Source organism: Notamacropus eugenii, chromosome 1 (assembly GCF_028372415.1).
Source record: "Notamacropus eugenii isolate mMacEug1 chromosome 1, mMacEug1.pri_v2, whole genome shotgun sequence".
NCBI lineage: Eukaryota > Metazoa > Chordata > Mammalia > Diprotodontia > Macropodidae > Notamacropus > Notamacropus eugenii.
Window position 1 is genome coordinate 632,793,153 of NC_092872.1, and position 15,736 is coordinate 632,808,888.

Below are 15,736 nucleotides of genomic sequence, written 5' to 3' on the forward strand. Positions count from 1 at the left end.
GTATACTGTACACCTAACACTGTACCCTGTACCCAAGAGCACTGGCCACCCTTCACCATATGTGCTGGATCTTGCTTTCTTCCTTAAGTTCCTTTATCTGTATTGATTGTTTCCTTTCATATTTGTAACATTTACATTTTGCATAGAGCTTGAAACACAGTAGCATTTAATAAATGTAAATTCCATCCAATTAAAAAGTTAAAAAGAGACAGAATTATAATTCTTAGAAATAGCAAGTGGGGTCAAACTCAAACAGAGATGGAGGCCACTAAACTGTATGTAAAGATCCCTGCAGGTGCATACTGACTTAGGAAACCATATGTTAATAATTATCTTTGTCTGATTGTATTTGTAATTTTTGGCTAACTTTTCCTAATTACATTTTAATATGGTTCAGGTGTGCACTAGGGTCACATGTGGTATAAGCTCATCTGAGCAAATCTAGGCAACCTGCTTAATCTTGTGTCTGCCATATGTTTTATTGGGAGTTTTCATGTCCTTATGACCAGGCAGCTGACAATGGAGTAAAAGAAGGTGCTTATTTCTAGCCTAAGCTAAGGGGATATTCTTTGAATATTAGTCTGAAAAGGTTTGGAAAACCATACAACAACAAAAACCCCCCAAGTCAAACATCCTCTTATGTCAGTGCCCCAGCTGAGACCTGCCACTCAGAAATGCAGAAACCATTTATTGCTAGTTAGTGGTGGTGATTTTTCACAGATTCTTTCAGAACTCATTATGGAACTTTTTCTGTTGACAGATCAGCTCTTTATGACCAGTTCTCTGGCTGTTGTTTCTCCAACTTGTAACTAAGTGTCTATGTCCTTGGTAGAATAGAAGAAGTCAAAGGATTTCCAAAGCTGTTTATTAGGTCACATTATTTAGAGAGGAAGAATCTGAGAAAGTATCTCATAGAGAGGTGGGGAACCTGAAGCCTCAAGGCCACATGTGGCCCTCTAGGTCCTCAAGTGCAGCCCTTTGACTGAATCCAAACTACACAGAACAAATCCCCCTAATAAAAGGATTTGTTCTGTAAAACCTGGGCTCAGTGAAAAGACCATACTCCAGAGCCACATGTGGCCTCAAGGCCACAGGTTCCCCACCTACGATAAGTCAATTCCCTCATTTTATTTTTTTTATTTGAAATGTTTTTCAAATTTTACTAATGCCTTTGTTTTAATATCACATTTATTTCTGAATATGTCTTCCCTTTCTTGTGCCAATTAGCCTTCCCTTGAAACAAAGATTTTAAAAGAGAAAAAAAAAAATTCAGCAAATCAAACCCATCAGTCCTCTCTGACAGCATATGTAAAATTCCATACTCCCCAATCTCCAGTAAAATGAAAAGCCCTCCCACTTTAACAGATAAGGAAATAGAGGCTAAAAGAAGGAACATGACCTGCCCAACCAAGGGTATCCCCAATAAATTAAAGGCAGGGACCAGATTCAAATCCAGATCTTTTGATTTAAAGCCTAGTACTCTTTCCACCACAAGGTCTTTCTCCTAAAACATGACTAGAGTTCTAGACACTGCTGCCCAACAGCTTTCTTTGATCCTTTTCCCTTTCCATCCTTTTTTAAGGCTCCCCTTCCTGATCCTTTCTTTCTCTTGGTCTATTTTCCCAAATTATTTCTTTTTTCCTTTACATATTCTTTTTATTCCTTCATTCAGAAAATGCTGATGAGTCACCTGCATGCAGGGCAAGTGGTAGATGTTAGGGGTGGGGAGAAGACACAAAATCTAGATAAAGCTTGAAGCCTGCCCTCCTGGTCTAAGGCAGACTTTCTTCCCTGTTCATGTTTTGTTGTTGTTGAGTCATTTCAGTCATGTCCAACTTTTAGTGACCACATTTGGGATTTCCTTGGCAAAGATACTGGTGCGGTTTGCCATTGCCTTCTCCTGCTCATTTTATATTTGAGGAATGGAGGCAAACAATGTTAAGTGACTTACCCAGTGTCACATGGCTAATAAGTGTCTGAGGTCGGATTTGAACTCAGGAAGACAAGTCTTCTTGACTCCAGGCCTAGCATTCTATCCATTGTGCCACCCAACTGCCCTTTACAGTGAGCTTTCCGGGAGACGTGGACACCACACCCCCACATACCCACTCCCAAAAAAACCTACTGTCACTCAAAGAGACCAAAAAAGCATATTTGTAGAATCACAGAATGTGAAGCTGGGAGGGACTTTTTGAGATCATTTAAACCAAGCTCACGATTTTAAAAATGAAGAAACGGGCCCAGAGTTAAATGGCTTATCAAAGCTAAGGGACAATGACTGGCAGAGGCAGGACTCAGTAAAGAAAAGTAGTTATTATTAGGAGGCCCATAAACAATGCAGTCAGGGAGGGACCTTCATTTCCAAACTTCTGATTTTTATCTTAGCACCACTGAGTTGGATAAAATCCAGCTAATATTTGAGGCTTTATTTTTCAGACCAATGACACCGATAGCAGCAGCTCCACTGCCCTAAAGTCAGCCGATGGAAGCCTGGAATTGGAGACCAACAAAGCAACCAAGGAGCTATCAGAGTCATGGAAGCTGCAGTCTCGAAAAAGGACTCAAACGCTTCCTAACAGGAAATGTTTCTTAACTCCAGCCTTGACCAACAGCAGTGGCAAAGTAGAGATCTTCAACACAGAGTTCTGGTCCCCCTCCCCTGAAGGCAAAACCAGTGGGCACAAAAGAACACTATCTCAAGATCTGCATCGCTTTTCAGGCCCCCAGCCCACTTCCACATGCAAAAGTGTCGTCACCTGCTCATCGTCCACTGACGACAAAACGAGCCCATCTGATGCCCAGTCAGCCTCCAAGACCAGCGATCTGACCAGCGAAAGCCCTGTGGAGAAAGGCTCTGCTCAGGAGGACCAGGAGTCTCTGCAAAAGGTGATTTTGGAACTGAAAAAGGAAATGGAAGCCCAGAGACAGTCCTATGAGGAACGAATTAAAAGGTAAGACATGGGGAATGTGGCACCTGGTATTCACCAGGCTGGCTGTGCATGTGAGCACTGACATTTAATCAAAGTGGGTCTAGAAATGATCCTCAAGGCATGACGTACAAAAACCACAGCACCTGGAGCTAACTGCAGGAAAAGGTCACTGTATTATAGAATGTATTTACTTCAAGATTGTGGAACAGTCTTAACTAGCAGATTTTGTGTCTGAGGCAAGTCGTGCAAAAGTGTCCTCAAATGTATTTATTTAAAAGGACTAATAATGTTGTATAAAAGGGAAGTCACCTTGGGATATTCTCTTTTCCCTAAAATGCTCTCTTCTTCCCAACTTTCCTATTACAATTGAGGACACCCCCATCCTCCCAGTCACCCAGGCTCACAACCTCAGGATCATGCTAGATGCCTCATTTGAGCTCACCCCACATATACTATTATCAAGTTGTCATTTCTACCTTCACAACCTCTCCAGTATATGTCCCCTTCTCTCAGTTCACATACTTGCAATCCTTGCTCAGACCCTCATCATTACATGTATGAACTATTTTTTAAGGTAAAATTTATTATTTTATTTTTTCTTAATTGCATGTAAAACCAATTTTCAGCATTCCTTTTTTGAAAATTTAAGTTCTAAATTCTCTGTCTCTCCCTCTCTCCCTTCCCTGAGACAGAAAGCAATTTGTTATGGGTTATATAGGCCTGGACTATTATAATCATCTTTTCTAGCTAGTCTGCCTGCCTGAAGTGTCCCCCTACTGCAGTCCATTTGCTAAAGCTCATATCTGGCCACGTCCACTTTCCCCACACCTCAATAAGCTCCAGTGTTATCCTTATTCCCTCCCAGATCACATATAAAATCCTTTGTTTCTTAAAGCATTTTATAACCTGGCCCACTTCAACATTTCTAGTCTTTTTATACTTTACTCTCCAGTACCTGTTCTATGATCCACCAGCTCCTGCTTTATACTGTGCCTCAGATGAGACTTTTTCTCCTAATTATGTGGTTTTTCACTCCCTCCACCTCTGCTCAAATTTTGCCTTCTTCAAGAGGCCTTTCCAAGTCCATCTGCCCTTCCTCCCACCCTCTAATACCTCCTCTCTAAGCTTACTTTCCTTTTACATTGCCTGTCTGTCTATCTATCTATCTTGTATTTATAACTTTATTGGATGTTTTCTTCTCCACTAGAGTTTGAAATCCTTAAGGTCAGGGATGATATTTTTTGCTTTTATTTGTGTGCTAAGAAATTAAAACAGTTCCTATCTCACAACAAGGATTTAATATATGCTTATTGGCTGACAAGAGGCCCTGAGATGAGGGAGGAGAAACTTCAGAAGGCTTTGATACCACTTCTGAAACAGTCTGTATCTGGAGGTAGGACCATGTTAGAGGGAAGGAAGCACGTCATCTGATAGTTTTCTATTTTAATCAGGTATTCTTGCCAACTGGATTCTAAACCAAGTAGTCCTGATTTTGCTGAAAGAGTATAAGTGAACCCTTTAAATCTTAGTGACCTGGGGACAAAAGCCTTAGTTGTCCCATCGTAGTTATAACTATTATTTGATTTTAGAGGTTTAGATATTCCTTCCACCCACACAGATTGCAACCCCTCCGTGATAGCCTTAGTAAGAGACTTTATGACAGAAAAAAAATCACCAGTTCGTGGCCAAATTGTTGGTGTTGGACTTCTCTAGCTTCAGAGAGGCAATGTCTGAGATGACAGATACAGAATCTATTTTCAGGCCCTTACTCAGAACCTTTCTAGCTTGATAGGTCTTGTCAGAGCCCAAGCACTGTTGATATAACCATCCAGAATCCAGGATCACCAACACACCTTGATAAGACATCAGAGTAAGACTTCTGAGCTGACGACTATGCTTAAGGAAATAAAGTATCAATTTCCCAAATACACACAGGAAAGATAACTAGGTTAATGAAGTTTTGCCAAGTGCTTAATAAAGTGTTATAAAGTCTTGATCCTCTGGGCATCTCTGTTAGTAATTTAAGAAGAATTACTTGTAATCGATGTAGAAATTATGCATGAATATATAATTATGTGTGGAAATTATCAAAGTAATTAGGGAAGGAGCACTTTAGGCCTGTATTAGCACCTGCCTATCGGACGGTGATATCTCTAAACAGGAATCCTATATGCATCTTGAAATCAGAATGACCAAAACAAAACTCATTATGCTTCTCCTCGTCTCCCCCATCCTCCATCCCCTGTCCCTCTTGCTATCCTGTAGGACCATAGCTGATGGAGATAGCAGGATCTAAGGAGCATTATTTTAAGGAGACTTGGGCCAGAGAAGGCCAAAGAGAAGGGACCAAGAGATAGGGAGATACAAAGATTAAGGTGATGACCTTATTCTCAAGGACCTTAGAATCTAGTAGGAGGAAACACATGGAAAGAAATAACTATGAAACAGGAGAATGAGATGAGTACAAAGGAGAGATTCAGGCAACGTGCTATGAAGAATATTCCATTCAGAAGTCTTTAAAGAGTGAGATCTCAGGTAGAGTAATGGGAATATCTATACATTTAGAAGCTTTGAGAATCTCAAAACGTTGATGTTACTTTAATCAATCTATCAAAATGATTATTCCTTGAGAGTTTACTATGTACAAGGTGCAATATTTAGTATTCTTGGGATTCCATATAGGACCTGGCAGATATCTGTTCACTTGAAGTTACTTTCTAGTTGGGGAGACAAAGCATGAACACATGAAAGTTACAGAAGAATATAAGACCTGTCAGCATAAAAATTGGCAAATGTGTCACAGACAAATAGGGCTGTGAGTTCACAGGAGGGAGAGAATATCTTAGGCTGTATGACTCTGAAAGGGCCCGGAAGCAAACATCAGACCAGAAGAGATCTTAGGACATAGACTTCAATGAGCACTTTGAACACCCCTCTTAGATATGAGACCTTTATCAGACAAACTTCCAGCAAAGATTTTTTTTCAAGTTGCCTGTTTCTCTTGTAATGGTGAGAGGATTCTTTAAAAAAGGAAATAGTGAGACTGATCTTCTTGAAAAGAGAGACTGTCTTTTGCCTTTTTATTCTTAGCCCTTAGCAGAGTGCCTGGCACAAATAAATCTGTGTTGAGGGTCTGATGGAGGAGGCACTGAGTGTCGATGGCTTTCTCAAGAAGTCTGTTCAGTAATGAGGGAGAGTAAGTAAGAAAGTATAGGGAAGTAATTAGCAGAGATGCTAGGATGAAGTGAGAGTGTTTTGGAGGAGACAGGAGAATGTAGGCAACAGGGAGAGAGTTAACTTGATAGGAGACTGAAAATAAGACAAAAGATGGATTTAATGGTAATAGCAATTTGTTAGAGAGGTTGGGAAAACATTTACATATGTTCTTTACATACACATTTACATACATATACAAATGTAAGTAAATTAAAAATAGATACAAAGTAATGGGGCAGGTGGAGAGTTAAAACTGAAGGAATCAGGCCAAGCTAAAGTGTCAGAACCTGAAGGGATCTTAAGCATCAACTGTTAGAGTGGGAATAGACCGTAAGATCACCCTCTCATCTTACAAATGAAGAAACTGAAGGTATTTTCACCCAAGAAGTGGCAGAGTCTGGATTTGACCTCATTGTCATGGTGGAGGTGGGAATTTAGCTAATCCCAGAAGCATGGATAGGATGGACAGAGGCAGGATAGATTCAACACTAACAAGGTGGTAGTGGTACTGGTGTTGGGGGACTGGGAGGTCATTGACTGACCAAAGGCCAGGAAGATTGGGGAAGAGCTCAGGGAGAGTCCAGAGACTGTGCCTCACATCTCTCATCTCGTTCCTTCTTTCCATCTTTGCAGCCTGGAGAAGGAAAACTATGATGTTTGGGCCAAAGTAGTGAGACTGAATGAGGAATTGGAGCAAGAGAAGAAAAAATTAGCTGAACTAGAAATCAGCTTTCAAAACATGGAATGCTCACGGCAGGACATGGAGAAGAAGAACAAGGTCCTGGAGGAGAAACTCAAAGAGTGTGCCAAGTTGAAGTTGACAAAGGAGCCCAGTTCAAATGCCTGATATCGGAGGGGGCAGAAGGTGCCTCTTTGGGGCCCATTCTGACTTCTGTGAAGACTTGGGATGTGAGACAGACACAATTGCCTCTCATTTCTGTTAAAGGACTTGGAAGCAAAAATACTCTCTGTGAGAAAAAGGACTATTTGGGAAACAAACCAACAAAGAGCCTTTCCTTCTCTCAGGAAGTTGACTTGGTGGTCCACTTTGGATATGGCAGAAAGGCTGCCACATGGATGTCCCTACCAGTTGAGTTTGGAAAGGGATAAGGCTTTTTCCTCTGTATGCCAGGATGAGTTGAGATGACATTTGTTCTTCTAATAATGAGTGAATATTTCTGACTGAAAAAATTCTGGATAAACTGTAGCTCAGGAGAGCTCAAAAAGTCGCTGCTTCTGGGCCACTGGGTCTTGGTTTCCTGGTTCTCTGAGTCCTGAGAGACAAGGGACTCACAGTGACAGTAACTCAACTCTTGTTTACCCGTATTATGAATGAAATGCCTTTTGTATCTTTCAAGTTTGAATTCCTAACCATTATTGCCTCTAATAGGAGGCAGTATGCCATAGTGGGACTCAGGATCTGAGTTCAAATCTCATCTTTGACACATACTGTCTGTGTGACCCTGGGCAAGTCATGTACCCACTAAGTGCTCTAGGCTACTCACTAAGATTGGTAGTTGCAGAGATGGTACTGATTTGCTTTGAAAAACTGAGTTTTCTCATTAAGTATTTCTTATATCAATGAAATAAAAGATTTGGTTCCTGTCCTTGAAAGTGCCTAGCAAAGTCCTGGATTATTTCCTTATCATTCAACCAATATGTTCTCAAGGAATATAATCTACCACAGAAAGGCAAAACTGGGACTTTAGGATGTGTTTGGTACAATGTATCATTTTACAAGAAAGGAAACTGAGGCCCAGGGTGGATATGTACTTCCTGATGTCATAGAACAAGTTAGTGGCAGAATTGGGCCTAGAACCTATATCTCTTGGTTTCCCATTCGGTGTTTTTTCCATTGTCCTGCACTGCTTCTGTAAGGAGGCGAATCTGTGGGGAGAAAATACAAACGATTTCAAAGCTACAAAGAAGCACCTTTTGTATTATCTATAGTTTTTATTATGTAGGGCACTCACTACTCCTTCTCCATAATAGGAATCTGACTTTGGTTCATTGTAAGGAAAAACTTACTAACAGAGAACTGTGGGAAAGGATGATGAGTTGCCTTGGGAGGTAATGAATTCCAGTCACTGGAAGTTTCTAAATGGAAGCTGCATCATCACCTAGGATTTTTGTAGAAGGGCATTCCCAAGGGACTAGTGGCCTTTAAGAGAGCTGAGACCCTCTGACTCTGTAATAGTAATAATTCATGTAAGTCAATAACCACTTATTAAACACCTGCTATGTTACAGGCATTGCATCATAAATATTTTGGGGATATACAACCTAAACTAATGCCTCTGTGTCTTCAAATTAATAAGCATTTATAAAGCACCTACTATGTGCCAGGCACTGTTCTATACATATTTTGGTGAAATAAAAGCAAAAGCATCTCTGCTTTCAAGTCAATAAACGTTTAGTAAGCACCTACTATGTACCAGTGCCTGTTAAGTGCTGGGGATACAAAGACAGGTAAAAGATGGCCTCTGCTCTCAAGGAGCTCACAGGGGAGACAACATGCAAACAACTGTGTACAAACAAGATATAGACAGGATAAACTTGAAATAATGTCAGAGGTAAGAATGTATTCTATTCTCGCAGCCCCATGTCATTGTGGCTGAGTTGGCTGCTTTGTCTCTGTGGAGGCAAGAGGAGACAGGGCTGGGTCAAGGCCAAATGGTGAAGTCTCTGGCACCCTTGCCTTGCCTTTCTCAGTCTTTTAATCCACCCTGGTAGTACTGCCTCTAAATTCACCGTACTTATTTTCCCCATGGAAATTTTTCTTAGAAAACAATCTGATGTCTAGATGATTGACACGTTGGTGGGAATTTGGGTCCCTATATTCCTTCCCCTTCCCTACTACCCCAAAGGTATTTGCATTTTCAGCTTTATGGACTTTGTCCCTTGAAAAGACTTCCAGATTTTAGATGGGGGCACAGGGAGCTGATGGGCAGCTAGGTAGATAGAGCGTTGACTCTGGAGTCAGAAGGACCTAAGTTCAAATCCGGCCTTACACACTTAATAGCTGTGCAACCCTGGGCAAGTCACTTAACCCTGTCTGCCTCAGTTTCCTCATCTGTAAAATGAGCTGGAGAAGGAAATGGCAACTACTCCAGTATCTTTGTCAAGAAAACACCAAATGGGATCACAAAGAGTTGGAAACACTAGGATCTATTTTGTCAACCCTGGGACCTCCTTGTGGAGAAGTTAGGTCCCTTGCAGTTCAAGCATAGAAGACAGGTTCTACTGCCCTGTTGCGTCCCGGGCTGTGTCCTCAGGTTGCTGTTTCTCAAGTTGGCCACCAGGTGTCAGCAGGAGAGCAGAACTCCAAGGGAGTCCTTTGGTGCTCTGGAGATGCTGAGAGGTCTCTAAGGCAATCATTGATGACACTGCCATTTTCCATTCTGAGTGCCTCTTTGCTCTTTCCTTTCCACATCCTTCTCCAAAAGTCCCTGTTCTGATCCTCCCCTTCCTAGAAGGCGGCTTGGTGTAGTGGAGAAGACACTGGACCTGAAGTTAGCTACTGATGAGCCTTGTGCTAAGTCAGCAACCTCTCTGCTCCAATCCCTAACCTGTAAAATGAGGGGATTGGATTTAGCGTCTTCTCGGGTTCTCTTCCTGCTCTGAACTTGTGATCCTATAATAACAAGGAACTCACATTTACACAGCACTTTCACGTTTACAAAGCATTTTCCTTGAAACAATTACCTTTTCTCCAGGAATTTACCTTAAACTAAGACAGCAGCTTGCCTACTTGTGCTGCTCCTATGGGATGGGGAAGAAAGGTGGATTGTTGTCGCTGCTGTTGTTTTGGTTCAGTTGTGTCTGACTCTCTGTGGCTCTATTAGGGGTTTTCTTGGCAAAGATGCCAGAGTGGTTTGCCACTTCTTTCTCCAGTTTGTTTTTCAGATGAGGAAACTGAGGCAAGCAGAGTTAAGTGACTTACCTAGGATCACATAGCTAGTACATGTCAGGTCGGATTTGAGCTCAAGTCTTCCCAGCTACAGGCCTGGCACTCTGTTCATTTTAAAGATGAGGAAACAGTCTTAGAAAGCGGAAGTGATTTGCCCCAGATCACTCAACTAGTAACGATAAAGCCAAAACTTGAGCTCAAGGCTTCTGATTCCAAGTCCTGGGCACTTTCCATCATGCCACAATAATCTCTATTTTTTTCTTTTTTTAAAAAAATGAATTTTTATTGATTTGTTTTAAATTACCTAGATTTTCCTATGCAAGTCCACCTTTTTACCCCTCCTAGAGATCAGTCCCTTATAACAAAGAATTAAAAAAAGGGAAAAAACAATTGAGCAAACCTAACCATCATATCAAAAACGTTTAACATATAACATTGTATGTAGCATTGCATGCCCATAGTCCCCCACCCTGCAAGGTGTGAGCAGAGATTCCTTCTCACATCTTTTCTTTGCAGCCAAGCCAATCATCATCATGATTCCACAGTATTCAGTTTTGTTCTGGTTCTCTCCACTTCCATTCTTGTAGCCCTGTATATTGCTTTCCAAGTTCTTGGTACCTCACTTTGCAATGGTGTAAAATTATTCCTCTGTATTCATCATTTTCATAGTTTCTTATAGCATAGTAATATAGTATTGCATTCATGTACCACAAATTATTTAGCTGTCCCCCATCAGCTGGGTGTCTCCTGTGTTTCCATACTTCCTTCGGCATGCCCATCCTTCTTCCCTGGCTATGGATTTAGGCTGTTGGGGACATCCCAGTGATCCTAGGATTGGTGGCAGAAAGAATTCAGAGTCGGTGGTAACTTGTTAGACCTGCAGAAGACCTTAGAGATGGTTCAGTCTGACATCTTCATTTTAGAGATGAGGAAAGTGAAGCCCAGAGACAGGAAATTAATATTAATGATAATAATTAAGCTTTTATGTAATGTTTACTGTGTGCCAGTAAAGACACTGGGCTAAGTGCTTTACAACCATTATCTCATTTGATCCGTGTGTAGCCTGGACCTTTGAACACACCTAGTTTGTCTAACGTGGAGTCAACTGTGTTCCTCAGGATGTGGGTGAGACTAGTCTCCTTGATGGGTGGCCTGTGTCTTTAAAAGCAGTGAGACCAAACCCATCACTCTCTTTCCACCATCTTTTAGCTGCCCTCTTTTTGGCTAACCATGGATACCAGAAACTGACCCTTTTTTTTAAATTCTACCTTGAAGAAATGGGTCTAGGGGGGTGTTTGTGTCTGTTCTCACTTTCAGGTGCCAAATGTGATCCTCACGGACTTGGGGGTTCTAGCCATAGCAACCTTGGAGCTAGAATTGTGAGTTGGGGTAGGAGGCAGTAGGGAAGCCCTGAGAAGCCAGAGTGCCTGGAACCAGCTCAAGGAGGGCTTTGGATTCGGAAATGGGACAAGTGGTGTTCTACAGGAATTGAGCTAATGAACCTAGTCCCCTCCCCCTCTCCAGAAACTAAAGTGATACAAAAAGAGGAAGGATGAAGTCTAAGTAGTCACTTGATTCAATGGACTTTCCATCCTTTCTCAGTCCTCTAGACGCTACCTGAGTTCAGATGAATGGACAAAAAAAGCTTTTGTTAAGTATTTACTACGTTCAGTGTACTATACTAAATGCTAGAAGTACAAATGAAAACACAAGGTATTCTCTGTTCTCAAAGAGTTCCCATTCTACAGGGGGATACCACAAGGAGCGGAGGTTTTAGCTCAAAGTCAGACACAAAGATCTGGTGTTCCCTAAGGATGTGTGTGGGGGAAACTCTTGGGCTTACCTATCCAGTGGCAGTTGGTAGGTGGTTGGTGGTGGTGGGACAGGGGATGGAAAAGACTTCTTCACAAGGATTTCTCCCCTTGATGATGATAATAACTATGGGGACCAGGCTAGAAGGAGGACCAGAGTGGACTCTGGGTCATAGGCTATTTCTATCAGGGTCTAAGGGCGTGGTGGTTGAGATGTTGAGTGGTCTCACATGTTAATCAACAAAGGGATAGAACATTGCACCTGGAGTCAAGAAGACTACAGTTCAAAACCAGCCTCGGTCATGACTCTGTATACATCACTTAAACTTTAGACTTGCCTCAGTTTCCCCAACTGTAAAATGAGAACAATAATAACAGCTCCTACCTCCCATGATTGTGAGGACCAAATGAGATCTTTATAAAGCTCTTTGCCAAACTTAAAGCACAGTACAGATGTTCGCTATTATTATTATCATTATGACCTACTGTATGTGTGGCAAAAGCTGCCTCCTGTCTCTAGGTGCCTTGTTGCCTTACTTTAGCCACAGTCTGGCTTGCTTCCTTTTGTGTGTTATCTTCCAACAGCTCCTTGAAGGTAGGGACTTTCTTTTTCATATCTGTGTCCCCAGCACATAGCCCAGTGCCTGACACATAGTAGGCACTTAATAAATGTTCACTGATGGTTGATCCACAGTTGTTGTTGGTGGTGATGTGGGTTGTGGGCTCTTTCTCCATAAGATTTTTTCCCATCAAAGATGACTATGGGGACCAGTTTAGGAGCAAGGCTGGTGCCATTTCCAGGGTTCTCAGACTTGTCTGTATGTCTGTGGCGGTTAGCTGGTACTTGTGGTTAGTGATGGTGACTGTAGGAATGGTTGGCTCTTTTTCTAAGTGATTCATGTCATACTCCATACATCCCTCTACCCAGGAAGTACTCCTAGGAATTTCTTTTATTTACAGTCCTCCACAGATAGTAGTAAACAGTCATACTTACACTGTGTCCAGCAGCAAGGGAAAGGCCGTCTCTTCACATGCTTTACCTCATCTAGGGCCTAGTTTTTACTCTTTCCCTTCTGAAATGGGATGGAAGAGGGTTGGTGTTGGAGGTCCACTTATATTATAGCAATACAAGGTTTTGCTTCCTTAAATGTGCTTGTTTTTGAGAGGAAATTGAGCCTCTGCATTTATATTTGTGATGAACCTTACACTCACCCAGTTCTGGACAGGCTTTTGCAATCAGTTATCTCTCACGGTCAACTTGTGAGTCATGAAGGAAAAGAAAGGAATACCTCCCTGTTCAGGAAGCCAGAATCTCCATTTATCTTATTGGGTGAACTTGAAAAAACAAGAGCCCAGATACTGATCCATGATGTCAACAAATGACTCATAGGATCTTGGATTTAGGAAGAACCTCGTAGGTCATCTTTCCTGACCCTAGCTTGTTGGTTGAATTTCCTCTTCTGTGTTCCCAGTGAGCAAGTAGACAACCTCTTCTTAAAGATCTCCAATGGGCACTGATTACTTCGTAAGGCAACCCATTTCACTCTTGAATCCTGTTGTACCTTTCCTTACATCAAGAAAAAATTTGACTAATTTTCCCATATTGCTTCAATATTTAACCTCTATCCCCAAGTAGACCAAGTCTTACAAGACACTATTTTAAAACAATGATTATACTTCTGCTAAGTCTTTTTCAGGGCACTCATTTACTCATCCAATCTTCATATGACAGTTTTCAAAGTTCCTTACCATTCTAATCATTTTTTTCCCTGAATTCTCCTTAGCTTGTCAATGTCCTCCCTAAAAATGAAGCTCTAGAAATGAATTTAAATTCCAGATGGAGCCTGATCCAGATATGATGTATTAGGACTCTCAACTCCTTTATCATTTTTTTTCTAGTACAGATTAAGATTAAATTGGCATTTTTTAACTTCAATGCCTCATTGTTGACACATATTCATTCATCTCGCAGTCCAATGAAGTCCCTACCTTAACAAAATGTTTTTTTCATTTATCAAGCATTTCTTCCCCTTTCTCTTACTCCCACCCCTAGAGGGAAAACACATATGCATAGTCAAGAGCAAAGCAAGATCCTATATTGTCCATATCCAAAAATGTGTGTTCCATTCTGCATATTTAGGCCATCACCTGTCTGTCAAGAAGTGGGTAACGTTCTCCATCACTGGTTCTGGGTATAATGATTGATAATTGTGTTGATCAGAGTTCTCTAAGTCTTTCAGAATTGTCCATTTGCATAATATCATTCCAGTACAGATTGTTTGGCTGGTTCTGTTCATTTCACGTGACTTAGTGAAACTGTATCTTTCATCATGTCTTATAGCCCCACAGTATTCTGTTACATTTGTATGCCATAACTGGTTCAGCCGTCCTTAGTTTAAAGTTCCTCGCCACCAGCAAAAGAGCTGCTATAAATATTTTTGTACGTTTATGATCTTTTCTTCTTTTTTTTTCATCCTTTTGAGGCTATGGTGTTACTGGGTTAAAAGGTATGCATGATTTAGTAACTTTTGGGGCATAGTTCCAAATTGCTTTTCAGAATGTCAGGACTAATTCACAGCTCCATGGACAGTGCTCATGCCCATTTTCTGGAAACCCCCTCCAATGTTTGTCATTTTTTTTTCTGCCAACTTTGCCAAACTGATGGGTGTGAGATAGAACCTCAAAGTGGCTTTATTTTGCATTTCTCTAATTGTTAATGGTTTGGAACATCTGCCTCCCCCCATATAGTTATAATTAGCTTGGATTTCTTCCCTTGAAAATTCTTCCATAATAGTCTGTGTTCTGAGTTCCTTTCCAAATCTATGTTCTATATTCCAATTCTATGTTCTAAGTCCCCTTTCAACTCCAGTATTCTCCTCTATGTTCTAAGGATCTTTCCAGCTTTATTAGACTGTGTTCTTCTATGTTCTAAAGTCCTTTTCAAAACCAACATTCGATGCCTGTTTTCAGTTGAACTCATAGGAGTGAAGAACTCTCGTTGGTCCATTCAGAGTTCCTCCCCACTCCTAGAAACAGCAAATGGGAAGCAGCTTAGCAGCCTCAGTTCCCTTTCTAGGAGGGGCCAGTTTGGTGACAAGGCAGAGTCAGCCTTTGGTAGGCTTTCCAAGTCTTCTGAGATGTAGACAAGTGCACATTACCACAATATAAACTTCCACATTCCTTCACTTCCTTTGCAGATAGGAGCAATGGGACCGTGTCCTGGAACAACTGTTTTCTGAGCAGCAGAAAACAGAGGAAGTACTTTATTAGGGCCCCTTTGCTTCCCATTACAACAGAAGAGGTTTGCAAGGATCCTTCTAAAGTCATGTGCACCCTATGAGCCTGAGCAAGCTACTCCAACTGACTCCAAATGCAGCTATTGGAAGGAGGGGATCAAGATGAGTTATTCTGGGACTCAGGGACATTGAGGGACCAGAGAAATTGTCCTGAATTGAGAAGCATGGCTCCTTGAAAATTCTGGGCTAATCTTTTAAGGGAGACTTTTAGTTAGGAAATAAGAAAATTTCCAAATGAAAGTCCATCTTCTGTCTCACCTACCTTCTAAAACATTTACGATCTCTTTTAGAAACATAGACTGATAGAGCTCGACAGTGCTCCAGACTTCTGTACTCCAAACATTTTAAAATTGGAATCTCCCTTCCTGATCAATCTTCCATTCCACAACCCCTCCTGAACCCACTATTTGCTTTTTATCATGGTCACTCAAACCCTTTTTATCTTCCAAATTCATCATATGTATGGTCCATTCAGTTTAATTCAATCCAATTCAACAAGCCTTTATTAAAAACCTCTTATACTTATAGGCCAGGCACTGTGCTAGTCATTACAAAAAAATAAAAGTTCCTGCC

General features: G+C 41.3%; 1 protein-coding gene across 2 annotated transcripts in view; it reads left to right on the plus strand.

The window, feature by feature from the left end:
* Positions 1-14,316, plus strand: part of ARHGAP25 (Rho GTPase activating protein 25) — a 120,866-nt gene extending 106,550 nt beyond the window's left edge. For both annotated transcript variants that reach the window (XM_072635317.1, XM_072635318.1), the window contains exons 10-11: positions 2,437-2,951; positions 6,780-14,316. In XM_072635317.1, the coding sequence (XP_072491418.1) occupies positions 2,437-2,951; positions 6,780-6,993 (729 nt within the window). In that variant the 3' untranslated portion in view covers positions 6,994-14,316. The remainder of the gene's footprint in view (positions 1-2,436; positions 2,952-6,779) is intronic.
* The last annotated feature ends 1,420 nt before the right edge of the window (positions 14,317-15,736 follow it).